At 35.5% G+C, this 26,912-nt stretch overlaps 1 protein-coding gene across 2 annotated transcripts in view; it reads right to left on the reverse strand.

The window, feature by feature from the left end:
• Positions 1-26,912, reverse strand: part of LOC148309240 (uncharacterized) — a 44,610-nt gene that overhangs the window by 16,028 nt on the left and 1,670 nt on the right. Inside the window, exons 1-3 of one of the 2 annotated variants that reach the window (XM_088260453.1) lie at positions 23,124-23,716; positions 9,045-9,233; positions 5,525-5,802 (exon numbers count right to left, since the gene is read on the reverse strand). In XM_088260453.1, the coding sequence (XP_088116579.1) occupies positions 5,525-5,802; positions 9,045-9,210 (444 nt within the window). In that variant the 5' untranslated portion in view covers positions 9,211-9,233; positions 23,124-23,716. Of the gene's footprint in view, positions 1-5,524; positions 5,803-9,044; positions 9,234-23,123; positions 23,717-26,912 lie in introns of those variants that run through there. The other variant, XM_088260452.1, reaches the window with a different exon arrangement.

The raw sequence follows: 26,912 nt of genomic DNA on the forward strand, positions 1-26,912 counted from the left end.
GCATGTCTAATAGTTGGAAACTGAACTTTCACGGTCAAAACTAAATAAATTCTCACAGTAAATATGGCGAGGCTACACCACTTCGGAACACTGTTAAAATCAACGAACAATATTAAACTGCCAGCAAATAAAGCAGTAGCTTCTATTAAAAGTGGCATTCTAAGAAAAAAAAACTTCGAATGGAATTTTTATTTGTATAGTTTAAAAGTTGTGTTGTGAGATATGTATATGACGATATGGCATGTATTTTTATGATTTATTTCATTTTCTGTACTTTTCTACTTTTACAATCTTAAATTAATAATACAATTCTCTTCAATAAAGAGACTAGGCTCTTGTGCTTGGAGAGGGAATATATATGCATTTTCAATCATGACATGTGTATTGTAGAGCAGATTAAATCGATTGCTTGTTTATGAACTAAAATACATATTTCAATTTAAATTATAATAAAAAATATTCACATTTCTTCGGAGAATTGCATTGAAATGTTTTTTTTTGTATTGCACAAAAAAAATAAAAGTACTCCATCCATGTATTGATACCAAACAATGTAATTTAGATATGTGGAATAATATCTATTCCATGAATTTAAATATCAATACGAGTACATGACACCATAGAACAAATATTTTTTAAAAAATGAGCTGTCTTCTCCCGCGTTTCCTCAAAACTTTGTACTCAGTATTTAGTTAGTTTTATGAAGAAGTAAGCCATTTTTTATTGATTAAAATGTTCTTACAGAATTTCACTTGACCACATTCCTTTTTTACTTCCTATAACAATTTTAAATACTTTATTTATTATTATTGCAAAAGCATGTAAATCACAAAAAAAAAATAGTATAAACCTACAGAAATTTGTTTATTTAAGAAGGAAAATATACATAAGATATTTTACTTTATAAAACGAATAACAAATACATAATTTTTTTAAATCATTAAAAAAAAACAAAATTTTACCCGATCAAAATCACTAAAAAGTAACTTGTGTCGTTGCTTTTCTAAAAACGCATTATGCAATTTACGGTTATCACCGTAAATTTCATCCGATATGAAAACCATTATTTCATTATTGTTTTTTTTAAGAAGATAAATAATAAAGGAAAAATATTAAAATACTTTTTTATCTGTTAAACGGTGAAAATACGGGTTGGAGAATTGGTGGGCACATGCAGGTTTAGAAAATCGAAAGAAAACTGCACAAAACTGAAATTTCAGGAAAAATTCAGTTACGACAGGAGAGCGAAGGTATAATGTATTTTATAGACTGATATTGAAAAATTAATGTTGTGTTATTACATTTAATAAATGAAATTAGGAAAAACAACTTCGAAGTACTGAATCCGAGGAGTATGATGAGGACGACGACGCGACCGACCCCGCCAAGTCTCCGGCTGACACTGAGCTGGGAACGGGAGCTGCGAGATGAAGAGCAAAGAACGCAGGACGATTGGGACAGGCCATGGCAGTGTGACGGTCCCCATAAACCACCTGACAATGTGCCGGACCATCGCTGACGTCATCGCCGACTCAAATCTATACCAACAGGCCAGTCGCTACAAAATTTAAAATCGATCAATATAGTATAACCAAATGAACATTTGGTTATATTATATTAACAGCCTTCGTAGTGTAATGGTCCCGGGTGCCATTCCCAGTCGGGTCAAATAAATAAAGGCGATTTTTTTCACTATAATATTTATTCCTTATTAACCTGGACTGGTACCTGAAGCGAAGGGCTGATCACCTTTCGTGTGTTAAATATCAAGATAACACTGCGTTTATTATATGATGCAGCGCCCTATGTACCGTCGGGTGCGGATGTGGGTTTGAGGAAGAAGGAGACATGAACATTAGCCAAAAGTTCTAACCACCACACCGGGGAGGGGAGGCTGTCTTTTATGTGCGATTTTCAACTAATTTGGTAATTATTACGTAAAGGTGATATGGCGTGTAATTGAGGAAGCGATGCGACTATCAGTGTATGACAATTCGGAATAACAAATTGGTATCGACGCGTCGCGGCCTTGTGCGGTGCCGGCGCACTGCCCGAACTGTACCTGTCAGGTGGCTCGGTGCTCCGCGTTCTCGTGCACTCCTGGTATCCGATATACTTATTATCGATTACTTACTGATTACTCCAATCATTGTTCTACCATTATTATTTATTGACCAAAAATTGCGCTGTATACATGATCAAAAATATTATTTTCATTATCTCCCATTATCATTGAGAGGTTATTTAAAATTACGAATTGAAACGGGCAGTTTTTCTTTTGCAATCGTTAGAGGGGGTCATCGATAGTCCAAATATGGAGACAGGTAAATGAAGTTAGTTTTTTTTAGTTCTAAATAAAATACACTCTTTTGTTTTCCTTCGTACATGTTCATTGCGGAGCACAGAAGTGTATTTTTTGAATCAATAATTTACACTTAATGGTTGTAATTATGATGTTAGTGAAACATTACGGATTAACACGACGATATTGTATCATTGCGCATATGCGTGGTTTTGGAAAGTCGGTACTAACGTCAGCGCCGCTTCCGATACGAAATACGTGAACAGGGACCGCAGACTCCGCGGCAACAATACAGTACACGGATCACCGAGTACAAGTTTTGGGGTGGCGACCCTTACGATTGATACACGTAATGACGTCACACATGTATTGTTTTTCGCCCCATTGAAATATAGATTGTTTAATCCTTATTTCTCTACTGATTTTAACAAGAATAGGCCAATTGTCTTGTGATTTTATAAACCATTAATTTACATGGCTAAAAAACTTTATGATATTCTTAATAATAACATAGTTGTTATTTTCCATATAATTACATAATTGTTATTTTATTCTATTACGATATTCTTATAGTTCAAGCTTCATTTGGAAAAGATGGAAATAAATGTTTGGTATTTAGTTATATTAAAAAAAAACTGGAATGGTTCAAATGACTTGGGACATATCGCTCACACCTTTCAACAACGTTATATATATATATATATATATATAAAAAACTTGATTTTTCAGGCGATCGTTTTTAAAGTTTAAGAATATAATAAAACGTATTAAAAATAAATATCAAGCCACTTATTGAACTTTTTACTGTGCTACAAAACCTGAATGTTTATTCTCTATTTGAAAAAAATTTAGCATATTTAAAAAAAAAAAATTAACCAATACCTTTTCTTCAAAATAAAAAAAACAACAGTTTCTGCCCTGTAGAGGGTAAATATTAAGTTAAAAATATGCCGCTTTTGTTGGGGCATGGGACATTTTCTGGGCATTCCGAAACATGCACAACTTAAAATTGACGATTTTTGATATATGACGTTGTTGAACGGAGTGAGCGATATGTTCGCAGTAAGATTTCGCACCTAATCTAACCCAACCTTGGCCACAGAAGAGAAGTTTATAAAATTGAACAATAGGTGCTCAATAAAACGTATCTAACAATCACTAACGATAAAACAAATCAATTAGAAACACAACATCAACAGCGTGTAGCATACACTTACAGTATCAGCCTATACAATACCAACCTACACTACAATAGGATCGTGGCCTCCGTAGCGCAGAGGTTAGCTAGTCAACATTTTGTGTTACCTAGAATGCTCCTGATCTCGGAGGATATTAGAACATCAGGATCTGGACCGATACAGAACCACGGTGAAAGATAATAAAATACTAAATATGGACCATCGGATAAAGGTACCTATGCCACGGAAGCCGTGGCGAGTATTTGGCCGATACATATTTTGTTTCACACATAATTGTCATAGATCTTTCTATCATAATAAAAATAAATAAGATAATTCTCTGAAAACTTTTTTGTTTTATTTACAATTATCGAGCGTTATGGTTGGACCACCCTTTAGTTGCAAAATTAGGACACAATGTTTAGGAATTTCTGAGATATTCGAGAAAAAATACTGCCCATTTTGTAAAAACATACCGTTTTGAATGTTAAGTTATTTAAGAGACTGTTTTAAAACGTATGTTATTTTAGAATAAAATTTATTGTGATCATTTTATTTTGGATTTTTATATAACTCGTTTTACGATTATAATAGATTTCTATGTTTGCTTCTCAATTGTGCTTTTTGGGATGCAGATGAGGCAAGGGTGAAGGACGCTATTGTTATATGGGAAAAGAAGTAGAGTAACTGTGGTTACAGTATGACAGGAAAACGAAATATATTTCAATTTCATAATTACTAATCCAGATAAATTTGATTTCTCACGTGCTTTTGTATTTATCGCTGTATAATGTAATTAGCCACGTTCTAACTTCTATACATGCGTATGTAATTATCAAATTAAGAAGTCTTTATTACTTTTTTTAAATAAGATAAAAGCATATGAAATGGGCGACATCTGCCGGCCACTGTTGATAAGACGATTCATATCAAATTATCGAAGGCGATGGAAAATCTGATGGCGAATCATTTATGCACGCCATCTAGTGAGCGAATGATGGCTTCGAAATCACGCAAGGAAACAGTCGGTAAAACAGTCGCATGTAATGAGTCAATATCTTAAAATAATTAGGACCAAATGTTTATTTTTACACAGTTCCAGCCTACAAAAAAAATGTGTCGAAGGCACACCATAGCTTGTATGTTAAGGTGCCAGAATCGCAATAGTCAAAGGACTAACGATAATGGAAGAAAATCAATCAAGAAATTCGTTTTTGATGTTGACTTATTTAAAATATTAAAATTCTCTCTTCCTGGAGAATGGTGCAAAGGGCACCGCGTTAAATCGACGCGATGTTAACTCGATCGTGTTCTGTGAAGGAAGGTGATCAGTTCTGCGCTCGTGGATATATAGGACTGGAATAATTTGAAAAGATGCAGATTACGTAAACGAAGAAGTTCAGTGTATTTTATGAGATGGTTGACATTGATGCCTTATGATATGATTTAGAAAATGGAGGATTAATAGGAGGTACTATGAACACAGGAATATCAGAATAGCAGCAATGGCTAGGGCGCCTGTAGTTGCATAACCATAAGTTCGAGTGTGAAAAGTTTTTCATATTTAACCAATGACAAAATGCATTGTTATTGGTATCTTCTATCAAAGAAACAGAATAATTTAAAGTCAAATCAAATAGAAGTGCAAAAATCTTTTAGTTGTTGTTTTATTCTTATATAAAATGCAGCTCCACCAAGAAATGTCAGAAAAAACGTCAAAAAAAGTAACAATAATAGAATTTAATAATATCCATAATCCATCCATTGTAAATGTTATAAGGTGAAATCATTCCTGAACTTTGATTCTGGTATAAATCACTTTTTGTAATAAAAATACATTAATTTACATAATAAGTAATGAAAAAGTTGTCTAAGCTTATATGCTTCTATACCAAACAATCCCAAATTAGAATAATTGCATATTGAACATTCTGAGAAACTCTTAAACAATTTCTATATGAAATGTCCGTTTAATTCGGCAGAAAAAAAGGACGGCGCATGAGGTTCTGTGGCTGTGTGTGTGTCTGATAGAGAAGCGACTCACCTCGGCCCAGAAGCAGACGATGAGCGAGGAGCCGGACATGAGGAGCGGGTAGTAGGCGGAGAGCAGGCTGCTGGCCCAGCTCTCCTTGTGCGGGGCGGAGAAGTAGGCGCCGCGGAGGAGGGCGGCCAGGAAGGACACGAAGTAGAGCAGCTTCTGCGTGGTGAGGCGGCAGGCGCGCAGCAGCGAGGGCGCCTTCAGCCGCTTGTACTCGGCCGCCACGCACGCCAGCAGCTGCGCGCCGCACACGAGCGCCACGCCCAGGAACACGCCGCCTATGCCTGCAACCCAGCAGCAGGACACAGCTCAGACCACCGCGACAGGGAGAGAAACATGGTGACGTGCATTATAAAGAGAACCAGGCTATAAATCAAATTATCTCCTTCTTCCTGGCTCCATCCCAACTTATCGTCTTTATAGACTGTTAGGCTGTAGGTCATTCTATCATATACAACGTCACCTAGGTCATGCCTTCGAATCATGTTGTCTTTCTGCAGCATCCATCAACTTTTTGGTCTTCTCTAGATGTCTTTCGAAGAAGACCCTTTACAATATTTTCAGGTTCTCTACGTCCTATACATCTAATTTTAATATGCCTGATTGAATGGAAATCGAACCTAAACCAATATTTGGTATATCGCGTAGAGACGGGACGGTAGGTTACCATCGTCGATTCTCGCATGGTTTGATTTACCTCGTATATGCCAACAAAACGTTAGATCCGCGACTGAGCATCGATAATGATGGAGTGGCTCTCCGATGCGATGACCGCGACGCAAACAAAGAACCATAATAATACGTGTTTTTTACGTAAACCAGTCGCGATAAAATTGTACACGCTTGGTCACCAATACGTGCAATCGTCGAAGGATTTTCAATGCGAGATAAGCAAAGTGTGCTGACGAAACCACAAACATGTGACGATTGTGTGAATCCAGAAAACAAACCGATCTATATAGTAAATAAAAAATAGATATTTCATAGCAGTATCGGGAGTTATTTTAAACACGAACAATATTTTTATCATCAATCTTTATGAACAATAATATAATTCTTAGTTTGTTCAAAATCTTTAATCTTTTAAATAATTCGTCGATTGCTTTGGAATTTTGATCTTTGACGGGTGTTTTTACCTGTGATGGGTAAAAACGTTTATTTTATTGAAAACTGAATATGTTGTGAAGGCGTTGAAGTAGAGGCAGTATCTGGGAAGATCATTATTAACACTCTTCTTATCATTCATCGATCAATTTGTGTAATACCACTTTTTTTTAAAGGAATAACCCGCGAAGCGTCTGTTTTAGATGCTTGTCTGCAGGTAGGATAGAAAGGAAATGGAAGGTAAATGTGAAAACTACGTCACGAACAGACCAATTAAAAATAAATCTTTCTTGAATTCATTTTACAATTGGCGAGAATCGAACCCGCGACGCCAGTTTCGCAGTCCAGCGTCTACTCAACTACGCCACGGCGCTTGCCGTGCCGTGGCGTCGGTAGACGTCTGGATAGTTGGTTAAAGTGGTATTATACAAAGTGAAGGATGAATGCTAAGGAGAGTGTTATATTACCATACCACAAAAGCTAACAATGCTCTTCATATGCAAAATATATGATTATTACATTGTTGTGCAAGACATTATGGCAAACATTATATGAACGCGTACCACAAGATCCAAACGATGTCAACGATCAAATATGACATTAATACCTCCATAAAATCACTATTCTGCAAGATACTAATACATACAAGTTAGAATGCAATTAACATTTGCAAACACAGGTGGCAGGCACTGTTGCGAAGAGATTTGGCATATTTTGTTTACGTGAAGTTTGCGAGGATTACTCAGCAAATATTAACAAACCAACGACAACGAGCGACAAGCGGGTCTCAATAATAAAAGGATTTCTATTTTTATTTGTGCAACGGTTTTTGTTTCTCACAGCAACACAAATTGTACACTGCAGCGTGCCGAGTGGGACTGGAAAGTACCCCAGATAGTGTAATAGTTGCCAGCGTAAACGATGATTGATCGCGAGTTTGGTAAGACTGAATTGGAGAAAGGTCATATCGTTGCAAAATTAAATATAAAAAAATACCTACATTGCAATAATATAGGAGTAAGTATATATCATATATCGTGTAGGCGTTCAATTTGTTAACGTTTGTTTGTATCGTAATTGCGGGTAACGGTGTAATTGGTTACCTATCACTGATGTACATGGGACTGTATTATTGTGTTAAGTCGAGTGATGTATACAGGTTTTCACTTCAAATTGGACGTTTTACAAAACAAATTAGACGTTATATTGTATTTAATGAAAAAAAAATTATATCAATATATATTTAAAGTAGTATTTAAAATCTTGTCTGAAAACTTCAGTACATATCGCGCGCACAGACTATGTCAGCGCGCCGCGCAGTATTTCCAACTTGACGAATAAAATATTAAGAATAAAAGACGTGGAGAGGTATTCATATGTAGTACTAATATGATTTTTTAAATATGACTACCAATTTCTTTTGTAAAACGTCCAATTGAACCTGTAAAGTTTACTTTACCCGGGATAAAGTGTCAGTCATGTGATGTAATCGAGAACGAGGGAAATTTTAACTCTAGATCAGAATTCTAGATGATCATAATATGCAGAAACAGTTTATAGGCGGAGTGTAACATGATACAGCAGTCAAGGTGTTTGAGGTCAATGGGGAGTCCGAGTGAGGTCAGCCTAGGATGGGTGCAATAGGGCAGGGTTATGCAAATACTGTAAACCTAGGATACAACGGTGCGAAGTTGCGTTATAGCTTTGTTAGATAACTGGCAATAGCATCAACGCCGGTAGACCATAGATTGTATGGGAGGACCTTGAAACACTAGAAAACAAGAACGTTGCCTGGCTATTGTCGCCAGTGAGGATCAGTGAGCAGGAAGGTGGGTAGACAAAAGAGTACGAACAAAAAAATGTTGTCGATAATTATATGTCGAGGTCTGCAAATCTCTAAGGTAACTGGATATAATATTTTAGCGTTTCGGCAATGGTTTTGACATCATCAAATAACGTCCAAATTGAAAAAAAAATACGATAGCTCAATAAGAACTAGAAAAATACAGATAACACATACAGCCCTGGCCATATGCATTAGGCACCCCCTACAGAATTGGTTTAGGCCTTTAAATACTGCAATTCTTGCAATTTTTGTAACCCTTTCGGATTGTATTGTATTTTAATTGATTTAACCAACAGAATTGCAGGATTTAAAGAAATAAACCAATTTTGTCGAGGGTGCTTAATACATACGGCCAGGGCTGTATGACTACAAAAGTTAATGTGACGATTCATCAAAAATTTAAAATCCCAAAGCATATTTGATGGAGAAAACTGCTAGAAAGAAACCCTGCGAATAGTCATGTTCAAGGCGTATTGGTGCTTTAGCTAGTAGTAGAAGGTGTGTGCGATAGTGTGGTGGTGTGGTGTGGTGTGGTGTGGTGTGGTGTGGTGTGGTGTGGTGTGCCGGAGTGCTCACCTCTGTGGTAGGGCAGGTTGGGCCCGCCGCACGCGTCCCCGGAGTAGCGGATCTCGCAGTAGCAGGTGCCGTTGAGGCACTCGCCCCGCCCGCTACAGCCGGCCAGGCAGCCCGCCATCTCCTCATAGCTCCCGCCGGACAGCAGCGACAGCGCCGCGCGCAGCATCCCAGCGCACCGCGCTAGCGCACCTGAGGACCAACGCAACTGTATCAGACGAGGGTCGACCCGACCTCAGATGGGAGAGGACAATCCGAATTATTATGATCAACGGCAAGGCGCCAGTCGAGGTATACTCGACACTCGACGAGCGAACGAGCCTGCAGAATATAGATAAGATACAAAATAAGCATACTGGTCTACCTCGCTCAGTCCGGATAATTGAGTTGGCCAAAATATCTATCAAACCAAAATTATCGAGGAATAACACAAGCTTACAGAAAATATCATGACTGGATAAAACGGAGTTTTGGTATATTTTATCAATATGCACCGATGATGATTTTATATTCAAAATGAATAGTTTACGATACAAATTGAGTACTTGATATGGCACACTCGACTGACGAATTATGAATTATCTAAAACAGATACTTTCCAATTTCTACTTTAACACTGACATAACCGTAAAATGACCATCAAAAATATGAATTTCATTATATGTATTTCATTACTCCCCATAAATATACCGCTTGCCGGAAGTTACGTAGTACTTCTGCTGTCACATTTCTACAAAACGGGGGAATATAACAAGTGGACGAATTTTCTCTTGTGGGATTTACGGTTCGCTAAATATAAGCCATTGGTGACCGAATTTACATTAGTATAACTACTCGCCCGTCGGCGAACCAACCGGACTGAACTGAATTGACCGAAGACAAACCGAGCGAGGTATTCCCGTATCGCGGCATCTCGATGTAGTCCTCATCAAATATTTACAGAAAGACGTGATGAAAAAGAGACAAAAGTATTAGACATGATATTTTCATCAAATGGGATGCGAATTCTTATCAAGCATATCTAATAAACAATTTACGCTATTCCGTCCGAACGTTACATGTTATTGTGTTGGGTCCATTTTTACTAATGACTTTTAAAAAAACAAGCCTTCTTCAATTTTTGTATGGAAAAAATACTTTGTCACTGGACCGACCGTTTCCATTAGTAGAATACAAAGATCATTAGTACAACTATAAAGTCCATTTAAAGGTATGATTCATCTTTCAAATTCTACATCCAAATTCTAGGCAACTACATGAGGTACGTGTATCTTTAACATTCAACAGAGTGATCCTCATCAGCCTACTTATTAGGGTGCATGAGAATGTGTTATGAATATTACGTAGAAATATACTAGAGCAGTGGTCCCCAACTAATTACGTGAAAAAATCGAACCCAATAAATAGTAAAAAGTATCAACAAAAAATAATTATTCAGTTGTGAACTTATTGACGCAAAGTACTCGCCGACACAATGCCTTCGAAGTAAAAAACACGACTTATTTAATCAAAATCTAAAATGTAAAAAATCCCCCGCAAGTCGCGGTAAAATGATCAAACGTTGACCGGTCCGGGCGATAAAAAAAAACCACTGGACGAGAGAACACGCACCGCGTGACGAGTTTGCAAGTACAAAGTACATAGAAACATCGACGCGGACAGCATCCTGATTACTAGGCGAGTTTAGACGCGAGCTTCAAATTAATCAAATTCAATACATAAGAAGGATCCTGTATGACCTACCACAAGTACTACTATCTTTTGTGTCTAGTACTTCGTACGAAGTACTAAACACAAAAGCAATAACCGATACTATTTTCAAGTTTTGGAGTACCTACTTAGTTTTAGGAGATACGTTAAGAAATCATGGTTACATGTACTTGTGATATTCACGGAGAATAGTAAGTTTTTCTACGGGCTTTTCCAGACGTGGAAAAAAAACTCTAATACTGAGCATTCTGTTTAAATTGGTAACATTCTTATACTTTGATTTCCACGAAGACACGTTCTAAATCTTTTAAATAAATATTTATAAAATATCTTAACATATTATCATCTGATGATAAAATATGCACACAACGTCTGATAGATTAACCATAAATACAAACTGATAAGATAAAGAATATAACAAGTCAAATAGGAAGTCTGTTGTGGTGACGCACTCTACTCTCAATTTAACGCAATCCAGTACACAATAATTCAATGTACTCGACCTTCGCATGCTCCTATACTTGAACGCATTCAACAAACTAACAGGCCTGCAGCGCGCTAAGCACTAGGCGCTAGGCAGCTATGGGTGCCGAGAGGATTTTTTGTACTGAAATTGCCGGTGGGATTCCGAACTGAGTACACCTTTGTTCATCTCTTATCCGTTTTCATAAAAATGTTTTTGACTAATAAGAAACACGGCGAGTAACAGAACAATCTACTTCAGATTCCATATATTTTTAAATACGTTGTAATGCATAAAAAGAGAAAGAGGTATGCTGAATGTGTTTGGAATATGGCGTGAAAACGGAGGTTTTATATTTCTTGAGCTGCAAGACACAATTTTCTAGCTCGTCATCGGTAAATGTGGCTCAAAGAATCGCGGAACTAAAGTGGAACTTGGCAGGTCATGTGGTACGTATGTCTGTAGATAGATGGACGAAAAGCCGCTTGACTGGAAGCCTAGAAGCGTGGGTAGGCCCCAGACAAGATGGTCCGATGACATTAGGAGAGTGGCGGGCCTGCACTGCGGAAGAGAGTCGCGTCCAACAGAGAACTGTGGAAGTCCAAAAGGGAGGCCTTTATTCAATACTGGACACAAGAAGAAGGCTGAAGCGCATCAGTAATAAAAATACACTCCACAGAATGCAGAAAAAGGATTCATTCCTACTTTAAGCTATTTTCCAGTAAATGAAAAAAAATATCAAAGCATGAAAAGATTTCAAACTTTGAGTCTCAAGAAGCTGGCTGGCGTCTGGACGGATACACCATTACCGAATAAAGAAATCGTTCGCTAAGTCGGATGGATCGTCTAACTTAGCGTAGGACCGAGGGGAATGGGGGCAAATCTTGCACAAAACTCGAGAATCAGCACTGAGAATAGCGAAAAAGAATTGCTATATGTAGTGGCTGTACATCGGATTTAAAAGTATATACCTAAATACTAAACAGACAAAAGATACGATCAACCCAACGACTAATTGGTTTCGGAGTGACCATTAAACTCCGAACATGACTATTCATAGAGACAACATAGCCCTTCTATACAAAGTCGTCGACATCGTATTGGGTTTTAAATAATGGTTGCGCCATACAATTGTACATTTTCATTGAGTGCCTTTATTTTGCTTTCGCTATCAACGTTCGGTGGGGTCATGATAATGAGGCTAATGGCTCTACTGATTAATAGTTTTATTTTTTCAGCAGTCTCCGGGGACAAATATAGAGATATGAGATGAAGTGTCGCTAATAACAGGTCATGATATTCGAATGATTCGTGTCATGTCGAATATATACTTGCATTATCGATGTACCTAGATCATTAGAACAACAATTCGATCACACATAGGTCTATTCAATAAAAGTGGACAACGATATTTTTTTTTAACACAACGCAAACCTGCCAAAAATTTTATTTTGTCACACGTTTTCGATCAATCTATGTAAAATCTTTTTTCATAATTTTTTATAAAGGTATCGCATGTCTAACAGAGAGAAAAATTATATTTTTCATCTAATATTGGTCAGAGATCGAAAAAAGTCAAATATTTGAACATATGTGTACAAGCAATGAATAACAAAACCAACTATCAAAGTGACGTTTCTTGAACAAAGGAAAACATAGAGAAAGTGGAAAAAAATAGATTTATTTCAAATGTATAGTTATTGTTGTTGGAAATGTCGATGACGTGACGAAACAGGCTGCATTTATACTAATTTAAAGCAGATGAGGGATACAGAGATACGGCAATTTACTACATAGGATATGAAAAATATCCTAAATAAATACAAGATATAAAAAATGATGGTTTAACCTGGAAACAAGGGGCGAGTTCGGATTTATGAATATGAATAATGATGCTGTTATTATCTTATGCATTGGAAATACCTCATACCGATTAATCCGTCCAAGAAATTAGGATTTAAGTAAGAGAGGTTTCCTATTAAAAATAAAACATTACCTTTTTTGTGAAAGAAAATCTATGCATTGAAAGGAGGTGAAAATCATACTGGTTTGGGTGACAAGTGGTCAGTATATAGGTTACATATGCATTCATATTTATTTGGTTGATCATTATCTTCAGAAACTCGAGTGAAAAATAGTATGATAAAATGATCTATCAATCTTTCCGCGAATTTAAATTTTATTATTCTTTAGAGATTATTATTTTATCAGCAAACGTTATTATTATATAATGATGTGTGCGGATAAAATCTCACGCAATTTGAATACCTTCTGGTAGCATCGATTTCTTTAATTAGGTTTTAATATTTTCCCATGTCACATTTCACAAAAATCGCTACAATAAATTCATATTCTACTTCTAACTTTAAACCGCACCCAGTGATATATATATAGAATCGCAAAGTATTGACGCAACGTTATCTTTATCGTCAATCACACGAAAGCAAGTCCTGCGCTTCAGGTATCAGCCAGTCAATGATGATGTAAAATAATTATTCGAGTGACAAATTACCTATATTTATTTTGACCCTCCTGGGAGTCGAATCCCGGACTTCTACCGCGTTAGCCAAACAAATCCACTACGGAGTCGGACATAATAATACCACTTAAAAAAAAACTACCACATTGGCAAGAAGTAACTCCATTTTTCTCAAAAAATATGGTGAAATTTTCAGGTCTACATGTAGTACAAACTTGACCCGTATCACTAGTCTGTTTTATGTCGGTTGGAAGACATAGCTTCTTGGCAATAAGTCCGCTAGTATTCATTTATTATGTACAATAAGTTTAATCAGTAAATATATATGTACATATATAAACATAAAATTGTACACGTAGAGGAGTAGTCTCGGACCCAGCGTGTGTCACTTTGAAACTACTAAGCGTGCAAGAAGAAGAAAATATAATATTATATGTGCATATATACGTACGATTAAGTCCAATTTAGATGTGTGCTCAATACAACGGAATGGCATGTCCCACGCTTTGCAATCTGTACCTACTGAAGAGCGGTGCCAGGACGAGTGCGTGCTACTTAGTACTTGCACTACAACCCGCGCGTAGGGCACGGGACACGAGACACGCTCGTCCAATCAAATAAATAAATATCAAGTGACCGCCACACCGGAGCTCGGAGCAACTCGGAGCTGGGATCGACACACTTTTGTGGACTACACAAAAGACATCTCGACATAGATAAAGAAGAATAAGGAAGTCTGGGCATTTACAGGGCTTACAACCGTCATAGGCTGGTTTAAATGATCATTTTACACACGTGTAACATTCGCCAATTCTACCCATGATTGACAACCACCCTACTCTCATTCTTGAAACTCCTAGATATATTGATCAAACTCGAAACAAAGTGTGCGAGAGTTACTAGAGACATCTATGTTGGGATGAGGAAAGCTCAAGATTATAAACTCAAAATGTTGAGAATTCTTATTCACGCGGTGAAGAGTTGAAACACGTGTAAACAAGGCGAATGGTCGTGAAATAAACGAGTTATTCAACAATCATATACAAGTCAGTCGAACCTAGACTTCAAATGGCGATCCTATGCAATAAGCGCTAAACTGCTCTTGCGTTTATTTGGAACCTTCACTCTTCCTACTCGCAAGGTCATTTGTCATTGTTAAACGTGTACTAAAGTTGTATATATTATTGAAATTCCAATTGTAAAATCAATACCATGATTTTTTTTTAAAATTATAATTAACTAGTAAACAATGAACACTCGAGACGGCAATTTTGAAATAATAAATTAGAGTAATGTTATGTTTTCGTCTTACCTATGGAAATTGCACCTTTCAATAAATGAGGTATAAAAAATACTAAATTTTAATTATTTATATTTCTGGACCGTTATTTGAAGGACAGACCATCGTAAACATTGCATCGATCAGACCCAGTACCTTATGCATCATTAGTTGCGAATAACGATCAGAAGAAGAAGCGGAATATTGAAAATAAATTAGGGATATGGACTTTTTTTATAGAGATATTATTATAATTTTTGTCCATTTCCAGAGCGCCATTTTCGTAAAATACGAGTATTACCGCAAAGCCTCCTATGGAAATGCAATTATTATACATCAATGCGAGTTGCCTTTCCGTTCTCTCCGAAACAGCTTGGATCAGAATCAGGATTCATCAAATCATTCAGGATTCAAGAAATCTGGAAAACGTTACGCGTTAGACCTTGATTAGTAATCAGTAGGGGTTTAAACTATCGCTGTTTACATCTTATACCCTCGAGAGTGAGACTTGTCGTAAGAGTGCATTGGCGTTGGATGAAGCTGAGAGAAGGCCAGTGGGTGCGCGAGCGACGCCGACGGGTGGTTCGGGTCCGGGACAGGCTGGACGCTGCGCACCTCCGCGCTTTCTTCTCATTATTACCCAGTCCAGTTTAAGAACGAGTCAACGACCCGAGAGGAAGAAATCGGACCGAAGGAGGCGGCCCCCGAACACCGAACCAGCCGCTTCAAGGCGATGCATTACTTAATCGATTCAATCATACGTACTACATAACTATGAAACGTGTTTTCTATTAATTAATATTTAAGGAAATAGAAACGTAGACGATTGACTTTAAATTATCAGTTTAGCGCCCTTGAGGTAGTAATTTACGAAAATGGCGCTATTTAAATTATCCAAATTTATTTATTTTGTATTTACTGACCAGAGCATTTCGTCGTAACGTAACATTCGCGGCGAGCATCCGAACATAGGATGGAGTACTCGGCTCGCTGTACTGACTATACGAATGCTCGCATCGTAACGTGTTGCGTTACGACGAAATGACTCCGGTCAGTCCCCACCATTAAATGTAACTTTATAAGAAAAGAATTATCGTAAAACCTGCAGGTCGATATACAATAAGATACAGAGGAAAACTTGGTACCATTAGGCATGTCAACTACACTGAAACCTCTCGTAACGAGCATAATTATGTATTTCCAGAATCTTACTCGTTGAGCGAAAGATTTTTGTTTTCACTGGCGCGGAAATCCCGGCTCACGAGTTAATGTCGTGAAAAGGGGACTTGCCCTTTCTCTGTTACTCGTTATGCGAAACGTCAGTCGTTAAGGGAGCAACTTTTTCACTTTTTTGGTCTCAATGCTAATTACTCGTTTTGAGAGGTACTCGTTATTAGAGGGTCAGGAGTCGAAATAATCGGCGGCAATGTATGAGATCCGTGAATATGGTAGAGGCGAAGAATGTTTGCAAAGACAGAGTGGTATGGCGTTCTATTCTCTGCAGTGAAGCGACGTGATGGTTTGTTAGTTTAGTTGGGATCCCAAAACGTAAGGCCGCGTGTACACCACAGTCGCGAGCGAGTAGCGCTCCGAGCGTGCAACGGTTCGCGCTCCGTCTATAGCGATCACGTAGTGGGACGCAGTGAGTTCGCGGCTGTTGCGAGCACGTTTTTTAATAGATTGAAAGCGTGATTCCAGATCAAACTACTAAAAAAACAATCAATCAATCAATGTACAAACATTGACTCTCTGTCACTTTCGCATATTGCTTGTGCCAAAAATGGCTGCTTCAACATAACCCCATTTAACTTATCGTAGGTATGTACATTAGCGGGCTGGATGTTATTAAGCAATATCTTCAAAAAGAAAAAGAAACTATTATAAATAAGATTTGTTCCTTATAAAAGTTTTCTTTTTAACTAAGCGACGCAAATGAATTACGCAAGCCGGACGCAAATTAATTTTGATTATCTTTCAAATGAAAAGATCTCTTACTTGAGAAATTATCTAATGAATGATGTTGTTAGTAGTTTGAAAACAATAATTGTTACACCGAGTGTAATGGCCCCCTGACGTAGTGGCCAAAATAACCTTAAATTAGTCACTTCCTAGAACATTGATTGTAGCAATTTTTAGCCTCGCCAGCGACCGACGACCGGTGACTAGCAGTGGATAGCAGTCGGCCCTGATTCTAACATAACCAACTATTTTAAATTCATCAAAACAAGGGTCTTTTTTCTCAAAGAATACACTCCATAACGCCGGATTCGTAACTTTTTTCAACTGTTTTTTTTTTAAATTATTATTTAGAGGAAATTGAAAAAGTGTATGTAGAATTTTTTGTTGTCGTTATTTTGTAATCGAACTAAGTAATCAGTGCGTTTTTTTTACAAAAGGCCCGCTGTTGGGTTTGTGTGTTTCTTTGACTGTAACGAGTATCTCAGCTATTAAATATAGACAGTTACATGTTCTGGAATATTTTACAATTTTAGAAGCAATAATTATGGTCCAATGAGAAAATAAGTGAAATAAAAAATAAACATAATTTAAACTTTAGTTGAAATAAAAAATAATATTCTTTAATGACCAAATAAAAGTCACTCAGAAGTTCAATAAAAATTGACGAATGACAAACAATTTTTGAAGCAAAATATCGGTATTATATGAGTCATATTTAATTACATATTGCTACAAAAATATATATTTTTTATGATACTTAATACGACAAAGAGCGAAAAATTATTAAACGTTACACAACTGTATGAAATAAATAATCACAATTCATTAGTACAGTGTACAGTATAGCTGTATAGCATGGCATTAGCAGTGTGGATCATCTTGACATAGTATACAGACGCCAAAATTGATTCACACATGCAGTAGGATTAACTGAGCTAACTTAATGTCTAATTTCATACAAATAAATAATCGGATTTTTCCATAATTATACCAAGATAAAAATATAAAAAGTTGCCATGATAAATGGAGAGAATATTGAGTAATGTAGGTTATCTGAAAATAATTCTTTTTAAGAAATGCCACCGTTGGAACGTTGAACAAGTGATAAGCGATAAGAAAATGAGTCCAAACGAACACAAATATACTATAAGCAAATAGGTTCGTAATGGCTCCCAATCACTACTGCAGATGTAAGATCCGGCTACTTACATTAGTGCTACGATACTGGATTGTAGGGTAGCATTTAGTGACGAATCATCGCGCTACTAGGATTACCAGATCGATCCAAGATATTTAAGAGCTCCTTCGAAGGGTCGAACATGAAAGCAGATTAGATGTCAGACAAAAACGGACGCTAATTCGACAGTCAGAATTCAACAAACCACGTACACGAGTCACATTTTTATCGGTTTGGTTCGTTGTTGGCCAGTGCGGAGGTCATCGTCCACCCCTTCCTGGCTCCCCTTGAATTTCTTCACCCACCTTGGAACTTGCACATACGATGGAGCAGACTCCCCGTAGGCTTGCTTGAGCGATTCGAGAGTTTCAGCAGTTTTTTGTCGACTTTTGTGCAAAATTTGATCGCCCAACATTGTTCCGCCATCGCGCGTAGTGGCGTGGTCTCGGAACAAGGGTGCACGCACTGAATCAGTTATCCTGATTCTACCGATGCCCACAGCAAATAGAGCTTTGGTGCAACCACCTCACCCAACCACCAGATGAAACACGCTAAGGCCGGAAGAAGTAAGGCAAAAAATATATATTTCTTGACTTTTGGGACACACCTTGTTAAAAACAGATAGATGTATCAGACGTCCTGATAGTAATTCATAACTAGGCGTAGATGTTGTCATTTTATTATAATAATACTCTTTTCCCTATTGTATAGACGTCGGTATATTTATTCAAATACAATTATTTGAAAACGCAAGTTTTATAACAGCGAAATTGAAACTTCGGCGAATGTGGTACATATTTACCGACTTATAACATATTGTGGTAACTTTAACTAAATAATGGACTTGATACCGTCATAAAGTTACTGTCGAGAACACGTTGTAGAGGCACTTTGTATCCTCTCATTCGAATAAACGCCAATGGTTTGCCTTGAAGATGCCTATCATAATAAAAACGACAAAATGGCGCGCGTATATTTTTGGCAATCCTCTCAAATACGAGATAATAATAATGATATATAATTTATTCAAACAACTATTTATATAAGTATCTACTGTAAAGCACAATTTACCAAACGCTAACCGGTTTGCGAATGAAGCACCGATCCTATATGGCAACGATTGCTCAGTACTCGCAGAAATAAGTCAATTAGTAAACCATATCGAATGATGGCGTATTTATAGTCAAATAACGATGTATTTATTTTATTTCTTCCACGATTTTGAAAATTTTGAAAGAAATTTCAAGCAATAATATACAAGAAATTTCAGATCGATTCAACAGAGGGAAGTGGGCAAAATCGAGAACGATGATATTTATTAGATATTATATGTGCTGTGGATTCAAAATGAACAGACGGGTCTAGATACATATGTATTCAATAGAATCATTTTATTTATTGAACGAAGGTGAATGAGTTGCTTCCAAAAATAAATTAAATAACGTGTTGAATAACTTTCAGCTGTGCATACCAAAATCACTCCACAGTCGTGTGACTGGTTACTAGTCACTGTGAGTCGGGCACTTCTGATACATGACGAAAACTATACTTCTCCCAGCAAAGTCTCTCGAAGCCATTCAGACTGCATTCAGTATTCGGTCGATGCAGTTTGTTGCATAACAAGTTACATAACAACGAATAACAAGATGGGAAGCAAACAGGAATCACCAGTGTTTTATGAGATATAAACCCATTTAAAAACGGCTAGTCGATGGGTAAGATATCACCAAATGTAATATGATATTTTATGAAAATACGTAATATTTTTCATGAAATCCACTTCAATAAGTATATGGGTTTTTTTTCCCTAAGTGTAATTATCATTCTTATATCAAGTACGGATATGTAACCCAGAGTGCCCTAACCAATGGTACTATTCTTATTTTTCTACCTACTATGCTTCTCCGTATAGCATTCACGTCAGTCATCCTGAGCTCAATCAATTACATAATCAGAATCCTATCAAAGATATTCCGCTCCGGGAGCCTAGAATTGATTACATTGTCTTTGCAAAATTAACGATCAAGTAAATGGTCCATCGGAGGGGATGCCCGGTTCGCTGGTAGGACTACACGATGCGACACAAAGGAGAGCTGCGTGCCAACTATTTGAGGCAATAATTCCACCAAGTCCGACGGCAGTGACTAACAGTTGGCACTATCATCTGCACTTGTTGCCGATGTCACAATACTTGGAATGAAGACATTTGAATTTCTCATTCCTACGCGATTCTGTTAGTTTCAAAATTTAAGGAGGCGATTTTAACGACTTAAAGAAAAGATAAATAATAAAAAATGTACTTTTACCGTTCTTTTAAGAGAAATTGGCATTATTTTATTTTGGTAGATACATAATCCGTTTTTAAAATGTGTTTTGAGTTATCATTAACTAATTAAAAAATAAGAATAATATATTATGTACGTCTTTCAGATAGATCTCTATCTAATATGTTATGTTTATCACTAGATAATGAGTTGTTGTAATTGACACATTCTGTACTGGACGCAGCCACCGCAGGCCTCTGCCCTGCTATTATACGCATATCAATTTATGCGTACATTATGAATAATATTTATGTTAATTGGATGACAACAGACAATGGTTGATCCCTCGCCACTCGGCGGCCAAACTTGTTGACCTGGACTTAGCATTTTAAGTATAAATACTTGTGTGAAACACTTTTGATGCGAGAACTTAAAAAAAACTAAATGGACTGGAATTTTATATATGTATATATACATATATACATATATACATATATACATGTATACATGTATACATGTATACATGTATACATGTATACATGTATACATATATACATATATACATACATATACATATACATATACATATACATATACATATACATATACATATACATATATATATATATATATATATATATATATATATATATATATATATATATATATATATATATATATATATATATATATATATATATATATATATATATATATATATATATATATATATATATATATATATATATATATATATATATATATATATATATATATATATATATATATATATATATATATATATATATATATATATATATATATATATATATATATATATATATATATATATATATATATATATATATATGAGAAGTACCTGTTTAAAAATAGTTGGTTTAAAAATGGTCGACTAGTCGGTAGCCGACAAACCGAGTATTCGTGTATATCTTTTAATTTGAATTTTATTAATATTTCGGATCGATCTGAAGTTGCCATTTTGGGTACACAAAATAATATGTATGTATAGTATTTTATAAATTCATTTCCCAGTTCACTAATTAGTGCTTTCATTCATTAGGTAAATAATTGAACAAGAGCGGAACCGTACTAAGTTTTTCATTTTAACTTGTCCAATAATCCAAGCCAAAATTAAGGTTGTCAGAAAAAAATAGGTTTTCAATATATTTACATAAATACTGTGCATGCCAAAAGTACAGTAAACCCCCTACAACGTTGACATAGGAACCCCTTTATCTTAGGGAATTTTATTTTTTATGGGTTAATGTATTTGTTAGTTTAACTAGCGAAAATGACTGTAATGGATCATTTAAAATTCAAATACAATTTTAAAACATTAACTTTCTTATAACGCCCCCTCCGATAATGCGGTACCTGTCTTAGCATTATAGGAGGGTTTACTGTAATTTTTAAAACTCAAAGTCCATCATTGTTTTCAGCTGTAGAACCGAAGAGGCTTGCACAGTTCACCTCGTATCTGGATACGGTTCACAACGTGTCCCTGTGGTGGATTACAGAGAATAGATAACGCTTTAACTACACAGTGTGTATAAATTAAACCTCACATCTATTCAGTTTAAAACAAATATATCTGTAATTTTGTTGGAGTATCATCATCTCCCTGACAATACTTATCGATAACCCGCTCAAAAATGCCAGTCTTTTCAAAATTAGTCATACAAGTGATAAGTCATATTTTCTTATTTTGTTTTTACCTTATGTTTTTTTATATTTTCTCATTTGTTATATTTTCTCATTTGTTTATTTGAAATATGATTCTTACCTTATGTTTTTCTCATTTATTTCTTTTAAATGTGCTTCTTGTGCCTATTTATTATACCTGTTTATTGTTTTTATATTTTGCCAAGTATTAGTATTAGTTTTGGTTATTTAAAAAAAAAACTTTTTTACTAACTAACTAACTAACCATCACCCCGCTTCGCCGTAGGGGTAGGCAGAGAGAATAGAAAGCCACACCACTCTGTCTTTGCAAACATTCTTCGCCTCTTCCACGTTCATTCATCTCCTCATACACACCCGCCGATTGTTACGACTCTTTTTTGTTAATTTATTATTTGTGTTCCAGTCTTGTTAAGCTTAATCCCATGTCCCAAAATGAGAAATAGAAATTACTCATCGGGAATATTAAACGTATATATAACTTATGTATGTAATATGTTTTTAAATAAATAAAATAAGTGAAGTCAACGCGTTGACTTCCCTGTGGAATCTTGGACCTGGCCCGATTCCCGACATAGTCATTTATTTTCTACATAATCACATATAAAATAATATCGAAGTTGCCCTGAATGTCCGAAGTCGAAGACTTGTCACCTTGTTGTAGTGCAATTTGCGATCAAATTCAATCAATTATTTCAGTTTCCCGTGCACTGCAGGAAATGGGTAACAGAAATGAGTTTTTTTTTAAATCTAATAATAATAAATAAATAAATTGAAACCTAATATATATATTGGTAAACCACCACCACATTTATGATAAAATATGCGCAAAATTATATTTAACATTTTATAGAATAAAATAACAACTATGTAGTATTTTCCACACGAATTGTATTTGACCAGCAGCCGGTTTAGTCGTAACCGACATCATCAGACTGGTAATGATGTCGGTTACAACTTGGTCAAGTAAAATTCATGTGGAAAATACTATAGTACAAAGTTGTAATTTTGAAATGTCTATATAAAACTTAAATTTCATATTTTGTTTACCTGAACATTTTGAATTTTACTAATTTCAACTGATCCAATAAACCACAATATAAATGAATAGGCACTCTATCACTCGTCAGATAATAAAAATAGATATAAAATAAATCACGTCACAAAAACCAGAAGAACCAGCATATCACTCGAATTTATCACCTTCGCGAACTTCAACGAAAACCAAACTAACGAATTGCGCCACAATTATTTTATTTAAATTCAATAAACTCGAGTGTAAAAAACTTAAATTAATAAAATAAATCATAAACGGATTTTAAAATTATAGAGGCTCACACGCGTCCGCCTCCACGCATTACCGAACTAAACTAAACAAAACAATAATACTACATGTGCAATGTCGTTCGTGCGAGTCAAAGTAAGAACTGAATAAAATTAAAATTATAAAATAAACTTATGCTTTCCATAAAAAATCGACAAACATAAGTACGATCACGTATATAATAAAAATAATTGTCAATTATTATTATTTTCAAAGTGTAATAAAAAGTTGATTATGTTGCGCGCTCTCTCGCCAACTTCACGGCAATCTACGGTTGCGAGCAACATACTACTCGCTCGCTCTAGACGCGAGGCGCTGAGCAGAAAGAAACTCGTCATAATGTAATAAATGAAATGGGAGGAGCAATAATACAGGCAACATTTTACTGCTCAATGGAAAAGTCGAACGAGTGGGGACAATACTAGATAGGCTGGTGTTGCCAGGCTAAGAATTATTAAATAATAATGGAAATTATTTGTTGCCAAAATTCACTACTAGACAGATATTTCGAAGGAATATAATATTTGAGCATGTACACAAATACTGAATTTAACGCCACGATAACAATCGCAGCAATGCCCAATTTATACAGCGCCGTTTTCGTTAAAATCATTTAAATGGCGCTTTGTATGTTTTAATAATTTATGTAAAGAATCTAGTTTTATTGCCTCTATCGAAATATCAATAAAAACCTTGAATCCACAATGTTTATAAAATCGTGGTAACTTGAAATGAAATTATTTTGAAGCATCGTTTGAAATTTACCTCTTTTAAATTAAATAATTTTGTGAACTTTATTTTTTCCATATTTAGTTCTAGTGTCATTTTTCATAGGTTATTTAATAGTTTTCAGGTTACGTCTTGGTACCTACTTGTCGACCGACCGTCATAGGCATCTAGCGGTCGATTCATGAACCACGTGTGTACGCATATCGCTCACTCCTTTCAACAACGTCATATATCAGAAATCAACAATTTTCAGTTATGCATTTTTTTCGGAATGCCCATAAAATGTACTATATCCCAGCAAAAGCGGCATATTTTTAACTTAATATTTACCCGCTACAGGACAGAAAGTGTTGTTTTTGCATTTTGAAGAAAAGGTATTATGTAAGTATTTTTTAAAAAAACTAAATATTTTTCAAATGGAGAAAAAACAGTCGGGTTTTAGCTAAAAAGATCTGTTGCACAGTAAAAGTTCAATAAGTGTCTTGATATTTATTTCTAATACAATTTATTATATTTTTAAACTTTAAAAACGATCTCCTGAAAAAAAAAGATATTTGACGTTGTTAAAAGGAGTGAGCGATACGATTTGAAATATCATAAAATCATAGATATTTATTTTTAAGATGATTTTAATTAAAAAAACTTTTGGTATAGATGGGTATGAAAATCGAGAAAAAACAGATTTTTTATATCCTATAAGGATATAAATTTTAGCACCTCATGACCCCTTGTGTGCTTACTAGGGCTCCCCTACTGCCCCAGGGCCAGAATTACCCCCTCAGCTCTCTCCAGGCCCCCCTGGGGGGGCAGGAGGCCCACTTTGGGAACATTTGGCTTAGATCTTAGTTAACGAATCATCACCGGTCTCGGCCCGTACCCGAGATCATACAATGGCCAATATGACACATCAACTAAGTATGAGTCTTATACGAGATAAAGAATAAAATCTAACGAAATACGTGGATAAGGTAGGAAGCATCCATTACTTGAATCAGTATTGAGGTGCAGTATATTTCTGAATAATCCCATGCAAATTATGACAAAATTGTGACTACATTAGTGTTCGCTTTTTGCATTCCGACTTTATCATTAAAAGCCGGCGTGATGTACAATATATGCTAATGATTCGTCAATAGTTAAAAAATCTAAGTCGATTTGAATGAAGTAATTTTATATTTATTATTAGGTAAACAATAAACAATGAGTGCAGGTCCCACTCCAAGCACAAGAGCTTAGTCTGTTGGAGAGAACAGCGTAACTAATTTTAAGATTGTCGAAAGTAGAAATGTCTAGCAAATGAATTAATTTATTTAAAAATTCTTGAAACTATATATTTTTTTTTTTAAAAGGTACACTAAATATATAAACTTTAGTCAACCGCAAATGATGAATCACAACGCACAACGCACGCTTGTGGTTAGTTACCGAGATTGGTGGCAGAATTTCAACAAAAAATAACAAATGACGACTGCGTCAATGAGGTAAATTTAAATTCACAACAGATTGAAATTGATTGATTCGTGAGTTTTTAATAACAATTAGGTACTGGAACCGCTGAGATCAGAAACACACTCACTACGATATGGCAAATATCATTTTATAGGTGCCTTAACAAAAAGGAAGGAGTTGGCAAAACAACGATGAAAGCAGACTGAATGCAGTCGAAATGCGATCTCTCAGAAAAAGAAATGCAAAGCTGAGACAAGCATTATCAACCAAAGAAAGGTTTGTTGAGACGGTTTGGACATGTAGAACGAATGAGTGAAGAAAGAACGGTAAAACAATTTATAAGGCGAATGTAATTAGAAAAAGGAGCAGAGGAAGACCGAGAAAAACTTGGCACGATCAAGTATGCCAATATCTTGAAAGTGGTCAGGTTAGGAGTCGAAACAATCGGCGGGTGTGTATGAGGAGATGCATGAACGTGGAAGAGGCGAAGAATGTTTGCAAGGACAGAGTGGTGTGGCGTTCTATTCTCTTTGCCTACCCCTGCCGCGAACCATCAGGTTAGTTAGTTTGTTTAGGTACCTTAACAAAGGCAAAGGAAATGTGGATGTCTCGGGCGTAGGACCTGCCATCAGCTAGCTTAAGTGATCACTTTTGCAAGGTTTACCATTCTGCCAATGATTAGACATCCGTACCATTTGATATTTAGATGTGAGCATTTCCGTTCGTCCAGATCCTGATGAGGCAGGAGCAGCGAATTTGAAACGACCCAAAAATTTGATGCCGGCCCGAACAATTATGAATGAATCAATATTAAAAAATACACGATAATAATAAAAATACACTAATTAAAAAGCAAATAATCTGTGATTCAAGCAGATGTCATCGGGGTCTTCAATCAAATTCATGAAAAGTTTTACAACGAAAAATAAAACTACCATATAACAATTTAATTTATCACAAGTTTAAAAGCGAAAAGAAGAAAAATATTAATATCTTAAGCTTAGTATCCATAAATGATAAACAGTTATTTACACACATTAGTAACAAAATCAATCAATTTAAGCGCCCTTGAGGTATCTTACGAAAATGGCGCTATATTAATTATTCAAATTTATTATTATTAATGGAAAAGAAAACCATTCGGTATTTTACAAAGTGATCGCTATCTACAAATTATACAAAAAAAAACGGAAGAGGAAATATATATATATATATATATATATATATATATATATATATATATATATATATATATATATATATATATATATATATATATATACATATATATATATATATATATATATATATATATATATATATATATATATATATAT

This window comes from Brachycentrus maculatus, unplaced genomic scaffold (genome assembly GCF_059751285.1).
Source record: "Brachycentrus maculatus isolate JH-2025_06_01 unplaced genomic scaffold, ASM5975128v1 h1tg000136l, whole genome shotgun sequence".
Lineage (NCBI taxonomy): Eukaryota > Metazoa > Arthropoda > Insecta > Trichoptera > Brachycentridae > Brachycentrus > Brachycentrus maculatus.